The following is a 17119-nucleotide window of genomic DNA, read 5'->3' on the forward strand; positions in this document are numbered from 1 at the left end:
TAAACTCCGTCGATCAGTTTTCTCAACAATCGAACCGAGTTGTTCAAATAGATTGGAAACCAAATGCATTTTGTCTCCAATGAGCACTTATGAAGTTTAATAGCTCACTTTATGGGAGAAAGATATTCTGGCCGTGCAGCTGTTTGTTTTTTCATCCCTCTCTCCTACACCCACCCTCCCACCATGAATCCCATCCATTCCCAAACCTCTGCACATGATTGTAGGACCAAATGTCTAGAGAGTTAAGACATGTATTCCGCAGGAGTATTTGGCAGCATTATTTATCTCCTCGCTGGAGGGGTGAGGGTGATCTCATTAGCATAGCTATAACACTGCCAACCATTCAAGTGCCATTGGAGTGCCTTTGCCCTGGCAGAGAGAGCGGCAGCCACAATTAACCTCACGTCAACATCTTCCAGGGATTTTGCATTATTCTGTCTGCCCTCCATGAGATGGATGATGAGTACCCTTCCCCTTTACGATATCTGATGAATGGAGAACGATTATCCACATAGTGCACCTATTTTTCTCTGTCTGCACGTCTGGCCTAATCCAGTACTTACCAAATCATACCCATGACATACAACAGTGACACTAGTCTTGTACTGGTAAAAAAATGGCTTTTCCCATCTCGCATCTATCCCCCCCCCCCCCAATCTCCCTCCAATCATTTTTTCGTTGAATGGCATTGTTAGTTTTTGTATCATCACCAAAAAAGTTTATTGGAGTATTAATGCAGCAGACAACCATTGTTGAAAGGATTGAGAAAGTGAGTGGAGGCAAACAGTAAGGAAGTAGTTAGAGGGGTCTGGATATGGTGCAGTGGTCGTGCACTTGCCCCTGAACTGCGTAGTCTGGGTTCGATTCTTGATCCAACCATGAAACTGTGAAACTGGCGTTTCGCATGAAAGCAGGGTGTTGCATCAATCAGTGCATATACTCCCTCAGCTAACCTGGGAACATGGCTGCCAGTATCAATTGCTATTGGTGGATGTTAAATATCACACAACCTGTCGATGAGAATGTGGATCATCACCGACAGCCTGACCAAATTGCAAATTCCTCTGATGATGACCGATAGGAATACAATGACGAACCACACCAGCATAACCCTTGCCATGAAATTTTGGTGGCAGCAAAGATATTCTGTGAGATAGATGGATCTGAAGAATAACCAGCTTGTTGACTGCCTGATTCAAGAGCCATAAAGGATCACAATCAATCATCGATGGTTTGAACCTTCAATTTGAGAACCTCCACGAAGTGTGTCTGCAGCCTCAGTTGTGCCGGAAGATGGTCCAAGCCGGCAGAAAGATGCAGATATTTCGTTTTTTGTATACATAGTCAAGACTTGTGGAAGTGCTTATACAGCTCTTATACGAGCCTTGACATTGTATATTTTTTAAAATAAAAATTTTTTAAAACTCTGGTGTAGGAAAGTGGGAGATACTGTCATGGCAAAAACTATTGGCACCTTGCACTTTTTTCAAATGATGCACCATTTCTTCCAGAAAATTGTTGAAATTAAAAAATATTTTGGTATCCACATATGTATTTCTTTGGTTTACAGTGCAACAAAACAAAAAAAGTTGAAAACAATCACTACATCTTAGTTTATTCCACACAGAAATCCTAAAATGGCCCAGACAATATTATTGGCACCTTTTAAAATTGATAAAAATACTTCTTTACTTTGGAATTGAACTCACCTGCGGTGAGTTGCAGGTGCCTGCAATATAAAAATCACTCATTCAACCAGTTTGAATAGAGAAAAGGAGTCATTCTGCTGTTTTGTGTCACTGTGTGAACTGCAATGAACATAGAAAAAGTGCCTGGTGTTGGCTCAGTCGTTAGGGTGGCGGCTTGGGATCCTACGGTCCTGAGTTAAAGCCCCATCAGCCGCTGAATTAAAACACCAGGGGGTTGACTGAGCTTGTCATCCTTCCTAGGTCGGCGAAATGAGTACCAGTTCCAGTGTGTGTACTGGTAGAGGGGCACTGCATCAGCGACACAGTCACGCTTCAAGAAATGATAGCAACCCCGGCAGCTAAGCTGCCATACGACCACCACCAGCATAGAGAAAAGAAAGAAACCAGAGAATTGTCTGAGGAGGTCAGAATGTAGCCAAGCTTGGACAATCTCAAGGCTACAAGTCCATCTCCAGAGACCTTGATGTTCCAGTATCCACCATACACAATGTTATCAGGAAGTTTAATGCCGATGGCACTGGAGCCAACCTCCCTGTACGTGGCCGCAAGAGAAGACTTGAACAAAGACTGCAGTGAAGGATTGTACAAATGGTGGAGAAAGCACCTTGATCAACTGCCAAACAAATTCAAGCTGACCTTCAGACACAAGGTACGACAGTTTCAACTCGCACCATCTGTCACCGACTCAATGAAAGGGGGTTCCATGGGAGGAGACTGAGGAGGACCCCACTGCTGAGAAAGATACAGAAGAAAGCAAAACTGAAGTTTGCCAAAACACACCTGAACAAGACAAAATCCTTCTGGGAGAATGTCCTTTGGACAGATGAGACCAAATTAGAGAATTTTGGTAAAGCACACAATCTCTATGTTTACTGAAAACAAAATGAAGCCTTCAAAGAAAGGAACACCTTCACTATAGTCAAACATCGAGGAGGTTCAGTGATGTTTTGGGGTTGCTGTGCTGCCTCTGGCACTGGGTACCTTGAATGTGGGCATGGCATCATGAAATCAGGAGATTACCAAGGCATTTTGGAGCGCAATGTTCAACCCAGTGTCAGAAAGCTGGGTCTCCGTCAAAGGTCATCATGTCCTTGCATCAGGACAATGACCCCAAACACACTTCAAAAAAGTACCCAGAGATGGTTCAAGCCAAAACGTTGGACTGTTCTGAAGTGACCAGCAATGAGTCCAGATCTAAATCCCATTGAACACCTGTGGGGAGACCTGAAAACAGCAGTTGGGAGAAGGCCCCCTTCAAATCTGGAAGAACTGGAGCAGTTTGCACAAGAAGAGTGGGCCAAACCCCCAGTGGAGAGGCATAGGAAGTAATATTAACAGTGAGATAAAGAATTGTGGAGACCAAAAACAGTTGTCAATTTAAACTTTTTTTTGAGAAAATTGTGAGTTATTTGAAAAAAGAGCAAGGCGCCAATATTTTGGCCATGACTGTAAATGAATGGGTCTGGTTAACATTTATGCATTTCATGAAGTTTTCATATCGAGGTAAAAAAAAAATGGCCAGCTATGGTTCCTGTAATGTGATGGTAACTGTTAGTTATTAGAACACAGTGTTTGTTTACTCAGTCACACTACGTCCATCAGAAGCAATTGTTGTTTAGAAACTGTTCAAAAAGTGATTTTTTTTCCATACCCTTGATGTAAGGAATTATTGTGTTAGTGTTACTTGCACATTATTAAATGCTATTGCCTGGCAGGGCAGCTTTGAGGTACATGAGTCTTTGAGCTGTCTGGCCTGGGTTCGAATCTCTTCCCTGCTATAAAATGTCTCGCTAATGTTTCACATGTTGGGAGATGCATCAATGGACCTGGCTTGGAATCAAACGTCATACATGCGTGTACATGTACTGTTGTGGGGCCGGGTCTCGGTGGCGAGCACGACCGCTAGGGGGAGCAGTAGTTAGCTCCACCGAACACCCGGAATTTAGGTCGTGACCCTTTGATAAGTCCAAAGGTACGGGTCCCTTACAGGATCATGAATCGCCAATAATTCAACCGCGTGGAGTAAGGCTAATTGCCAACTTCAATATACCTAAGTACCCACGCGGCAAAGCTTACCGGGGAATTCACACCCTCAGCAGGCCTTGAGCAAAACGAGCCGTTACTGTGCTTGAACCATGTGTAACCCGAGCGGATGGTTACCGAGGCCCATCAGTCCAAATGCACAATTACGGCAACGGCCTTCCTAATCCCCAATACGCACCGTGGCAAACCAATGGCAGAAATGACAAAGAACGAGCTGGTTACCTGGCCGCATTGGCGCGCCTCGACGTCCGCACCCTCCCGGAGCACCAGTTGTCAAAGAACGGACCAGGGAAGCCGAACCCAGAGGAGGTGAGATGAGGTGATCTCCCGTGATGAGATGGTCGACCTCTTGTAGTAATGCACCAGACGAGACGCCTCGGATGAGCACGATGCAGTCAGCCGCAGACCAGACAGAAGCGCGCTCGAGCACACGGGACGCAATTAATAATCCTCTTTTCTTTCGTCGTCCTTTTTGGGGTGTGGTCCGCTCCCCCGTCCTCTGCTCTCATTGGTTGGACGGCGTGTCGCGGCTCCGCCTTCTTGAGAAGGACCGCCCCGGCTTTGATCCGCGCGTCGCCCATTGGGTGGAAAATGACGCATACCCTTATTTGGCGCCAAGCCAGAACGAAACGCTTCGTGACCATGTTTGGTGCGAAATCCACACCGCCTGGGATATGGAATTCCGCCCACGCACACTCCCGCATGCCGGCGAGCACGAGAAGAATGCCGAGAGCAGAGTGTTGTTGTAAAAGCGAAGATGGGCGTTGTCGTTGTTATTGCTGATGTAAAAATCCTATCTATAAAATAACTGCGCAGCGCACGTACACTTAATCACCCATTAAACATAGGTCGGGACCCTAACTAGAATCACATACTTACCAATATAACTTATCTATAGGACCTGGCTGTTGTGTGCAGTCAGCTTCCAAATTCGTAACAGTACATCGTCACGTCCAAGGCTCGCAAATGAGATATGCCTCGGCACCGGAATCCTTTGTCCCATGAAACGGCTGAACAGTTTCTAACCAATGTGTTCAATTTAATTACCTACAACTTTAAATGTTCCCCAAGGTCACCCACATAAACCAGATTTGGCAGTGGAATGCATGAAAAGCAGATGGATGCAAGACCTTTTGTTACTCTTTTCAGGGTTTATTTAAAATGAATACGGGGAGAAAGGTGGACGGGATGTGCAATTTGGAACAAACCAGGTGAATCAACAGACACAAAGTGGGAGAAGGGAAAATGCAACTTGGATACAGTGATAAACTAGAGGGGGAGCACTCGGGAGAGTGCAAAACCTCCGCCGCCAATACTGCTGGGTCACTCAAGTGAACCTTATATCTTATTCATTAAATATGATGTCAACAGTCCTGACAGTTATGGTTCTTCTCTCCATTTTTTTTTGGGGGGGGGGGTTGGAAATCACCTAAAACATGTAAAAATGCAAAAAGAAAAAAAATCGAAATTTTGTTGAAAAAAAGTTGCAAAAATTTTTTTTCTCTAACAATTTTTTTTTGGGGGGGGGGGTTGGAAAACACTTAAAACATGTAGAAATGCAAAAAAAAAATTCTCTAACAATTTCTTTTTGGAGGGGGGGGCCCCCAAGTCCAAAATTTAATGGCATGATCCTTGGACCATTCCTTACCCCCTCCCCCCCCACCAAGTTTCGTCGAAATCCGTAGAGGAGTTTTTCCGTAATACTGTTCACAAACAAACAAACAAACAGAAAGGGGTGAAAACAGTAACCTCCATCCATCTTCAAAGATGGCGGAGGTTAATAAAGAACAGTTCCTCACCACAATAGTCACCACAGAAAACTGAATCACCACAACAATGGGGATATGCAGGCGAGGACTTCCCTTTTTGTGATGAGTTGTGTGTCGGGCGATGGTGCAGTCCGTTATGGATGCAAAAGCGAGACGAATATTGTGAACGAACATCCACGTTTTCAGTCGTCCTCCCTGAGCAATGACGAAATAGAGTGGGAGACGAAGAAAGCCAGCGGTGGAGAGAGCCAGCGATAAATGAAGCCAAAGACGAGGAGTGCCAAACATTAGGATAGAAGGGAAACAGCAGAGAGTGATGTTCTTTGTTCCAAAGTTCCACTCTAACTCTTTAAGTGCATGAGAGACCCAGCCCTCGTGACTCACTATACTTTTCCACAGACCCGCCCTCCGTACTCTGGGACCACTTTTTCCTGCAGCAGGCCCTGACATTGTTTGCCCGCTGCTCGTAGAAGGTCCCATCCTTTGAGCCATCCTGCCCACTGGATAACCCCAATAAAAGTAGTCGACCCCTCTTCCAGGGCTCCACAGCACACTATGCCACCATGGCTTGCATACACTAGCCATACAGATCGTGAGTGTCATTTTGAAGTGTGAAGCGCTTTTCCAAGTGCTTTTTGTGGCCAAAAGTCCTCACCTGGCCTCACCTGCTAACAAGAGGTGCTTATGGATACAATCTTACCCTGACTATACCGTTTATAAATCACATACGCTGCCTGCTCAGTCAGTTTGTATAATGCTGGTGAATCAGGTGGTTATGACGAGAATTGAGATAGCGTTGTGTGCAAGTTCAATGACCATCCATTCTGTACATCATGAGTTATGTTTATTTGTGACTGGCCTCCAACCTTCACTGCATATGCATGTGTGGTTTTTTAAATGCACAAATTGCTCAACAATATTATTAGAGTACGAAGACTTTCAGGCTGGGTAACCTATTGTTTTTCTTCTGATTATTATTACTTGCAAAATCGAAGATTTTTCAACAATATTGGTGTGTGTCTGTCTGTCTGTCTGTGTCTGTGTGTCAATCGCCTTTGGGTCACAATTCTAAACCGATGGTCATGAAACTTTACCAAGTTGTCGAGGTATTCTCAACTGAGAAGCCTATTGATTTTTAGGTCAAAGGTCAAAGGTCATCTCGGTGTCGTATTTCTAAAAATAGTCATTTTTCATCCGATTGACTTGAAATTCGCACAGTATTTGCATATTGCCTCACTGAATTGGGAAACCAACTATTTTGGAGGTCAAAAGATCAAATCAAGGTTATACTTCTAAAATCATCAAATTTTATCTGAAAAAGTCAATTTTCATCTGATTGACTTGAAAATTTAACAGCTATTTAAGTGCATTACTGAATTAGGAAACCAACTACTTTTGAGATCAAAAGGTCAAAGGTCAGCTCAAGGTCAAGCTTCTAAAATCATCAATTTCAATCTGAAAAATAATCAATTTTCATCCGATTGACCTGAGCTTTGATTGAGATTGTCAATTTTAATCTTAATGAAATGCACAATTTGTGGTATCCATGGCAACCTTTGAAGAGGCGGGTGGATTTTGCAAGTATCGTGCTCTGCACGTCTTTTTCTTATTATTATTACTCAACTGGCAATTTTCAGGTTTTTTTGTCTTTTAAATTCATTTTCTTGGCAACTGTTAATCCGATTGGCAAAATTTTCACTGTTGTATGTCATTTTTCATATAATTATTAAGTGATAATTAGGATGTCATAGGTCATGTGTTACAAAGCACCATCTTTGAAAAACTGAAAAACTTTGGATGTCTTCTTCTCTGGAACCGCTCGCTGAAAAAAAAAATTGAACCATGGCTCGTTGTCAAGATCGCCGCAAATGGCATAAGTGGTGTGAACCATGACGTCATTGGTGCCTTCATTATGACGTCGTAATATGACAAGTACAACACTGTATCCAAAAAATATGAAATTTGAGCGTCAGACGCAATAACTTATCAGAGAAATTTTTAATGACATCATAGGTCATGTGGTTTGGCAGCCATATTGTTTAAAATTTAAAAAAAATTAAATAAAAATAAAAACTTAAAAATTACCCCCGGTTGGGGGTGATGGTCATCTCTGAAGCTCTGTAGATGTGGATCTCTGATCGGCTTAGAATGGCTTCAATGTCGTCTTGTCTTTTGGTTCAACATACAGACGAAAGCCCGGGAGTAAAAAGGATAGAAAACCTCAGAAATCAAACTACATTTCTGAGTTATCCGGAGATAGATTTTGAAAATGGTTGATTTGGAACATTTATGATCAATGTGTCTTCAAAAGGATAGAAACCGGACCTCAGAAATCAAACCGCATTTCTGAGTCATAAATGGTGGATGATTTCACAACTTTACAGCATCGGTGACCTTGACATTGACCTTCAATCAGGTCTAAAGTCATACCACCGTGCATCACTCATCGACCCCTACCTACCTACCAAGTTTCATCAAGATCGGGTGAAAATTTTTTTGACCGTATCACAGACGATCTTTCCAACTTTGAAGACACGTGACTCGATAACCAGGACGGATTTCAAAAAACCGGCCCGAATAATTTTAGATATTGTTCCATATTATCAGAATCCGAAGGAATTTCGAAGATCGGATCATAAACGGCGGAGGAGATAGATTTTGAAAATGGACGATTTCGCAACTTTGGAGTGACCTTGGCGTTGACCTTGACCTTCAATCAGGTCAAAGGTTATACCATCGTGCATCCCTCATCGACATCTACCCACATACCAAATATCAAGAAAATCGGAAGAAAAAAATGGGGACGTACGTACGTACGGACATCGAGACTGGTTTTATTCGGTCATCACTAACGAGATGGCCTAAAAATCTTTTCTGAAACAGTGGAACAGATTTCGGTGAAACTTTACACACACGTTTTCCAAAACATGGGTGTACAAGTTTGAGAATGAATAACTGATAGGTCACATGGTTTTGTGGCCATATTGGATTTCTCCAAAACCTCTAAAAATCTTCTTCTCCAGAATGACTGGACAGATGGAGGTGAAACTTCACACACCTTCCTCAAGACTTGGGGATACAAGTTTGTTCATGAATATTTAAAGGGTCACATGGTTTGGCAGGCATATTGGATTGAAGAAAAATATTAAATAATGTTTTCTCTGGAATCATTTATCCTATCGAAGCAAAACTTTGGAAGTATCTTTTGTTTATTTGGAAGTATCTTGGAAGTAATAACTTTTGCTGCATATAAGGTAAAAATGTCACAAGTCATGTGGTTTGGAGACCATCTTGGATAGAAAAACGTACCTTTTCTGATTAAGTGAAACTTCACAAGCATGATCCCTCACTCAATTAGAAGTAGAATCTAAATTTATGACGTCATACGTCACATGGTTTGGCAGCCATATTGGATTGAAGGAAAATATTGTTATGGATTTCAGAATCCGGTCTGATTAATACATCCACACATCCAGGTCCTCAGACAGTTATTTCCTTAAATGCATGCTCAGATTAGCCCCATCCCCATATCTAATGGGATCTTAAATGTGATGCATTGAGAAGGGTAAAGGATAGATCCCCTCTCTTATGGGAAGCTTTTTTCTTGACGACAGACACGTTTACACGCATTTCTTTCACTCGCTCTGAAGCCCACCCCCATTCTTCCTCAGCAACAATCTTCTGCGAGCTTCGACGCCCGCCTTTTTTGAGAGTGCACGGGTCGTCATGGTAACCGTGCGCAAGTGGGGTGGGGTGAGCTTGGGGTGGACTGCACCCGCGGAGACGGCCCGGAGATATAAAACGAACGGGAGGTACGTTCTGCGAGGAGAAAAAGCGAAAGAGGAGAAAGAAAGCGGGGCGAAAGAAAGCCAGGGAGGGAGAAAAGAACGAGAAGTAAGCTTGACAAGCAAGCAAGAAGCGGGTGTCTGACCAGCGCAAACAACGAGACAATTAGTCTTTCCCAGTGCTTGGGCAAGCGAGCGTGTGGGTGTCTGACCAGCGCCAACGAGATAATTCGTCCTTCCCAGTGCTTGGGCAAGCGAGCGTGTGGTGCGTGTGTGGGTGTCTGACCAGCGCCGAGATAATTCGTCCTTCCCAGTGCTTGGGCAAGCGAGCGTGTGGTGTGAGTGTGGGTGTGAGCAGCGCCGCCAACAAGTGAGGCATGGGTCGGTCACCAAGAACACCAGGGTCTAAACCCGTGACAGACGATCGCGGTGCCCTCCAGACTTCGACTGGCGTTCAAGGCTGCCCCGCGAGAGGGTGCACGGCAAAGCTGGGTGCTGGCGACGGATGTGACACGCAAGCACGCATTTCAGGACGTTTTCACTTCATGAATGACTACTTTCTGGTGAGCGAGACGATTCTAACTCCCCCCACCCCACCCCTGAATGATCTGTTGGGTACCCATTTCTGTGTTTAGCTGTAAGTAAGTCAACCCCCAATAAGCATCTGCTCTTGTCTCTTTCCTGGCATTTTTATCGATTTTGCTTTGAAATATATTCTTTCATTTACCTCAGAAAATAGTTATTTCATTATTAATAAATCATTTGTCGATTTCCAACCTGTCCGTCGAGCATTGTCTGAACCGAGATAGACTGGGAGGTAATTATCACAGATTTGACCAAAAACCGTCGGAACGCACCGGCGGTTAAAACGCTCGGCCACCCTAATTAAAATCTAGTCAAGATAACGTTGATGCTTTGCCGAGGGCGCTCTCCCTGCTCAGGTAACCACGTGACCTCTAGTTAAACGGCATAATTAGATGGTGGACACTGGAACTCGTGGTTGACAGGGTGGCGTTCGTGGTTCTAAAACAACCTACAGTACCACAACATTAATTGTGAGCGGTGGCCCCAGGTCTGGCTCTACCGAGGACAACCGGGAATTAATCCCCCTGAGTGACAAGCTGGTGTCTCGGTACCCGTGGCCACAACAATATTAAATGATGTTTTCTCTGGAACCGCTTCATCAATCAACAGAAAACTTCACAATTATGATCTATTAGATATGTGGAATGTAGGTTTTAAATTTCAACCCCATCGGACACATGGTCTGGCAGCCAGAATTATTTAATTGTTTGAATCCGAGATTATTTTTTCATTTTTTTTTTTAATAAGGCTCACTTGGCTGCAACTGGATGGGTTTGTGGGTAGAAGTGTATCAATTCAATCCATACTGCCTGTGGCCCCAGGAAAAAGGGTCACCTGTGTACATAATAAATACATGGAACGTGGCCCGTTCCCAGGTCCATAACTCGTCAATCTCACATTATAGAGAGACGTTGGAGCCTCGTTAGACTCGAGTGAGTCCCGGTTTACCCTCCGCACCCATGGTGTCAACGTTTATTACTTCCTGTTCAGGTTATTTAAGCACCAATTCAATTGATACCGAGGATGTATTCAGGAAAAAGGGCTAACTGCATACGTAATAAATAGATTGAATGCGGCGTGTTACTCGATCCGTAACTCATCAATCCCGTGTTGTATCGATGCCAGACGTCTTGGTACACGGTCATCACTGCCAGCAGTTATAAAGCAGCAGTTCTAGTTTCATTTATTTTGCTTCATCAAAGGAATCAAATTAAAAACTCCCTGCTACATTCTTTCCAATCGGTTATTGAACAAACAAATATTATTTTGCAAGCAAGACACAAAAGCTACTTAACAGAAGATACCTGCGGTCATGGGTACCACGTCTGCCCGGAGGAGGATTCGCAGGCGGCCCGCCAGCTTGTTACCCACTTTCACATCCATGTACACCTGAGGATTTCCACGACTGCGTTTTGCTGGGGGTTGGCCCTGTAGTGCATACATGTTAGACAAGAGTGATAAAATAGTTAGTGCCAGAAATGAAGTTGAACAATGGTGAGAAAGATCAGGCCAAGAAGTTGAGAAATACGAACAATGCCAATGAACACAATCTCTAACTTAAACTATGCAAGGAATTGCCTTGCACAACATAGACTGCCTTAAGTTTGGGGAATATCCCATGAAGGAGCCCCCAGGCTTTCACCAACATAAATGCCAGTGGAGTGGTCTTAACCGAATGCGAACCCTACATACAAGGACCACCAATCATATGTATAAGTAGAAATAAACAGAGAGCCCAGTGTGTTCCTGTGGCCATCAAGATCAAACAGTCCTACATGTAGTACATGACTGTGTGCAGAGGAGATTCAGTGAATTCTTTGCAGAACTACACAGGGACACTGATGCTGCAATCGAATAGCTCTCATTATGAGATCGTCAATTAATTATAATTGTCTGCAAGATATCATATCATCGAATACGTTTGGGGAATGTGTTCATTGGTAAATCTGAATATCAGGTGCTCTTGTTTACAGCCTAAGGTGACTTTATTTTGTTATGTTATGTATCATTCTCTCAATGTAGACAAACATAAAAGTTAATAATTGCATTTGCTTGTAAAGCTGCATAAATCTACAGATAACACACTGCATACTAATACAACAACCATCGTGTAATTGGAGGTGTGCGTGTGCATGTTTTATTTTTATGCATTCTGGAAGCACTGGAGGGGATGAGTTGAAAACTCGGGGTGTGCACAGGAGGATTTTTGAGTAGTAAAATAAAATATAAATTCAGTCCTGGGGGTTCAGGGTAGAGAGAGGACCCCATTTCTCTCCATGTAAATATGTATGGTAGAGCACCACTCCTGGTAGCAGTTGGTACAAGTCTGTTTTTTGTATACATGGTCATGGCTCGGGAAAAGGTAAAACAAAATGGAATGGAACAAAATGGATATGGGGAAACACCAACAGCAATGTAGAAGTGAAAGTGAATGTAAGATCAAGGGGAGGGGGAGGACACATGGAGTGAACAAGCTGCACACAAGCTGAACACAGCAAGAAGAGAAAGGGGAAAGCAGGAAAGCCAATTATTTGGCAATTATCCAGTCCGTGAGGACGGATTCTTCACTGGTATTATAAAGTTATTCATCCATTCCCTAGATTTAAAAATGTGATTAGCAACTACCACTGTGCAAACAATTCAATCACATTTCTCAAGGTTCAATCACATTTCAGCTCCTGGAACCCCTTGGGGTAGACATTGGCGAAAACACCCACCAGGATGGCTTGTCCATCGTCCCATGCGAGAAAGGGAAAAGCCTAGCTTGGGATTGCACCTGTGTTGACACTTTTGCCAAATTACATGTTTACAATACAGCCTTAGCGGTTGGAATGGCTGCCACCGATGCCAAAGTACTGAAGCGCAATAAATATGCCGGCCTCAGCCAAACTTATTTATTTGAACCTATTGGCATCGAAAAAAAACCAGAGTGTATGGCCGATCTACGTCCAACATCAATAATGATATCGGTAGAGGGCTCATTGCATCCACTGACGATATACGGCAACTGGCCTGGTTTAAGCAGCGACTGAGCTTGGCCGTCCAGTGAGGAAACGCCATCAGTATTCTAGCTTTGACACAGGAAGAACAAAACCCCGCATTTACATAATTTTAAAGTCTGTTTTTTTTCAGGTGGGTGCGGGGGTAGGAAAATAAATTAAATTTGTCTGACACCAAATAAAGAAATTAATTTTAAAAAAATTGAGTCTCTCTACGCCAGTGGTTCTTAACCGGGGGTACGTGTATCCCCTGGGAGTATGAAGCATCAAAGCAGGGGGTACGATATATGGTGTCAAATTCAATACTCTACAGTACTTAAATTCCAATAATAATAATAATAATAATAAATAAATAATAAGAAATTTTTAGACAGGGGGTACGGGGAAATATTATGAAAGCTCTAGGGGTATGAGCACATAAAAAGGTTAAGAACCACTGCTCTACACTGAACCCTATCAATGGCAGCTACATGTACTTCCTTAGATGCTGTGACCAAAACTGCACACTATTCTTGACGAGGCATCACTGAATACCTGTACAGTGTTAACACAACCTGTTTGGATTTATAAAATTTATTCCTCCAGGAATACAACCCAAAACCGTTAGCTTTACCGATAGCCCACCTGGCACTGTGCTGTCTGCTTACCCCACGCATACATTACCACCACCAGATCCTTCTCCTATGTCTCATACTCCATGCAATGCGCTGAGGATCACATAAACAACTGTTTATTAAAATACCATTGCCCAATCGACTGTGATGTTACTTTCAATACAAGTTCATTCACAGATCAAGGACGATGATAAATTTTTATCCACTTTCTACAACAAATAGAAGGCACAGGTGATATCAAGTATGTCCCATGGAAGTAGGAAATGTATTCACCAAGATGATTTTCACAAAAGAAACGTTTCCTATTTTGAAATTTAAATGAAAGGAAAATAAGCAAAACACGATTAAAGTAGAACTTGCTTCTTGTGTCTCTTCTTCTTGGTTGCCAGTTGTCTCTGTCTGTCCTTCAGCTTGATTCTCCGTTGTCTTTCCAGCAAACTCCTTTAACCAGTTATCATCAGACCAAACTAGAGTTTGAAGGGAGAAAAGAGGAAGGGGGAGGAGGGAGGAGAGCAAATTAAACAAATTGATTGAAATAAATATGAGGTTACCATTTAGGAAGAGGATATAAAAATTCCCTTTGCATCATGGCCACCATTCCTGGTAAATTGTGTTAACAGTGGAAATAACATCCGATTAACAATAATATCAACAATTTTCATCCCACGTGACAGTCCACCTCGTACCTGGCCGCATAGAGCCTTCTTTGATCTTGAGTGGTTTTGCAAGGTTGACGCGAATTGTTCGCCCAAACAGCTCAGACTCATTCTATGGATCAGAAACACGAACAAGACCTTTGCATTTGAGTTAGATGCTGTTTTGAAACATTTTGCGTTTTTTTTTTTTTAACATGTACAATGTACATGCATGCCAGCAATAAATAAATAAATAAATAAATAAATAAAAACCTTCCTTGATAGAATGTTGGTTTTCATTTCAAAACATTGCTACATACGATTGTGACAGCGATAAATCGTACCATGTTATCAATTGCTGCTGCAGCATCCTGAAAAAGAAACAAAAAAGAAGGCAATGAACCCCACTTTTCGCTTCGTGTACGCAGGATAAAAATTGCTATGAATCAGTTTGAAGGAAATGGGAACATTTTATACAAGACTCGTACGAGTACACAGCATTACCCGGTGCTATACTAATCCTGTTTGCATTTTGAAGAAATCAATTTTTTTTCTTTCTTTTTTTTCAGGGCTGAAATACTTCCCGGCACCCACTAAGGAATGGGGTCAGGGATCATTTAATAATTCCCTTTCACAAGGCTACAAAGGCTTAGGCACGATAGAGCCATTAAAAAAAAAAATATATATATATATATATTTCAAACAAATCCAACTATTTTTTTTATTGTTTTGTCAAAAACACTCTCCGACACTTACTGATGAACTTCTGAAAGTTTGACAAAAATCTGTTTGACCATCTCAAAGTAAAATGGCAACAGACAGACTTGAACATCTCTGATAGTTTCGATCAGAACAAATAGTGAAGGGATGCGGTGAAATGGTGACAATTAGTAAATAGTGAATATGATTATTTGTTAATACACATCAGGTATTTGATGTTGACATATGACAGACCCTGTTGTACCTCAGTCAGGATGGAAATAACAAGCCTGGTGTTGGCTTAGTGGTTAGGGTGGCAGCTTTGGATCCTTGGGTCCTGAGTTCAAGCCCCATTGGCCGCTGAATTAAAATACACCAGGAGGTTGACTCAGCCTGTCATCCTTCCGAGGTCGGCAAAATGAGCACCAGTGTACTGGTAAGGGGGACACTGCATCAGCGGCATAGCCACGTCCCAACCAATGATGCAACCAGCAGCCACAGGCTGCACTCGATAGAGAGAGAGAGGATGGAAGTTTCCTAAGCCCATATTTATTGTCATGGCAAATGCTGGTTGAATTGGGAACTGGTGACGACGTAGCCGAAATGGTATAGTCGTAATTTTTGGAAATAACTGGAGAGATGATGCAACTACACAACAAATGAATCATCAAAATAAACTTACCAAAAAGACACCCACTAAATGAACGCGCAACGTACGGTTGAAAGTGATGAAATTTGTGTTGATGTCACAAGATGGCGCGTAGCAGGATAACTATTTTAACGAAGAAGGAAGAAAAATAGAAAAAGAACAAACAACAAATTTGGGTGCCCGATCATAAATAAGCAAAGTCATAAATATATGTACATAGTTTGTTGCTTCAAAGTTATTATTAAGAAATTTGTTGCTAAGTGTACAGAGAATGTTTGTGTAGCATTTACATGATGGATTTACATCAGAACTTGTCTGTTCCACATGACACACGTGCGTCATACGTCACGACATTTAGCCTGCTGAAAGTGATCATATTTCATCTTTTTATATCATTTTACAAAACAAATGGAAATTCATTTTGTGAAGTTAACCTTGATCATGTGAAAAAAAATTTACACAGCAAATTTGGGGGTAAATGTGCATGCGCAGTTTAAGCTCTTTGGCAATATTTTTACGAATTTGGAAACCTATCGCACACAACATTCAAGTCCGAAAGATTAGTTATATCGGTAAGTATGTGTTTTATACAGAGCTTTCTTTCCCTTGTCTAATGGGTAAATAAATGTTCATGCACTGTGACATATTTTTATAGTTAGGATATTTATTGGAAAACAAATCAGCAACGACAACAGAAACGACCGTTACAACAGTTCTGCAAAGAACAAGGACAACCCTCTGCTCCAGATTCTCTGCGGGCCGAGTGGGGGAGGGTCGAGCCAGCGGGGGGGGGCACGACAACAGAAACGACCGTTGCAACATTTCTGCAGAGAACAAGGACAATCCTCTGCTCCGGGATTCGACACGGGCCGAGTGGGGGAGGGGTCGAGCCGGCGGGGGCGCATAAAAGGGGAGGCGGAAACTGGTCGAGGAGCTCCGGACAAAAAAAAAAGAGCATTTCCCCGACCTGGACATCTCATCTTGCTGGAGCGCTCATCTTGCTGGAGCGTTCGTCTTGCTGGAGCGTTCGTCTTGCTGGAGCACTCGTCTCAGGGAGCCTGTCTGGCCGGTCTTGGTCGACGTCGTCCTTGTCCTCCTCACCCCGACGGAGAGTTCGAGCGATGCCAGTCCCCGTAGGAACTGCAAGGGTCGCCCGCCGGTGTCCGGGTTTGGCTAGCCTCACCGACCAGCTTGAAGACCGCACGAGGCGGACAGGTCCGAGATAGGTCTCAATAAAGACCATTTCGTCCGGTCATCTCTGGGTGTGTGTGTGCGTGTGTGTCCGTGGGCCCGTCTACCAAGTAGTAAATAGTATAACTTTGCACAAGTCTGGAGACGGCGATGGTTCACGAGCAATGTACACGGTTCGCCTTTTTTATTTTTTGACCTTCAAGGAGACGCCACGGGGAAAATGGTGGGAATCGGGAAAAACGTAAATGATGAAAGCTGTAGTACTCGAAGAGCACTACTTGCATACCAACTTTCATTCAAAACAGTTGAAAACCCGAGGAGCTCGATGCCCAATTTATTGATTTTTTTGACATTTTCTAAGTTCGTGACCTTGGACCTTGACCTTGGGACGAAAATGAAAAATCGAGCTCCGTGGGGCTATGCAGGTGCCATTGGGCTAAC

The 17119-nt window shown here is 43.0% G+C and overlaps 1 protein-coding gene across 1 annotated transcript in view; it reads right to left on the bottom strand.

Annotated features, from left to right (window-relative positions):
- The window catches only part of LOC147028720 (peptidyl-prolyl cis-trans isomerase E-like), a 30195-nt gene extending 15561 nt beyond the window's left edge, over positions 1 to 14634 (bottom strand). The window contains exons 1-4 of the mRNA XM_085879390.1: positions 14484 to 14634; positions 14191 to 14272; positions 13865 to 13971; positions 11196 to 11319 (exon numbers count right to left, since the gene is read on the bottom strand). Of these exons, the coding sequence (XP_085735516.1) occupies positions 11196 to 11319; positions 13865 to 13971; positions 14191 to 14272; positions 14484 to 14486 (316 nt within the window). The 5' untranslated portion in view covers positions 14487 to 14634. The remainder of the gene's footprint in view (positions 1 to 11195; positions 11320 to 13864; positions 13972 to 14190; positions 14273 to 14483) is intronic.
- Between the last annotated feature and the right edge of the window lie 2485 nt (positions 14635 to 17119).

This window comes from Eptatretus burgeri, chromosome 4, assembly GCF_056783735.1.
Source record: "Eptatretus burgeri isolate ZD-2024b chromosome 4, Ebu_testis_v1, whole genome shotgun sequence".
In the NCBI taxonomy this organism is placed as follows: domain Eukaryota; kingdom Metazoa; phylum Chordata; class Myxini; order Myxiniformes; family Myxinidae; genus Eptatretus; species Eptatretus burgeri.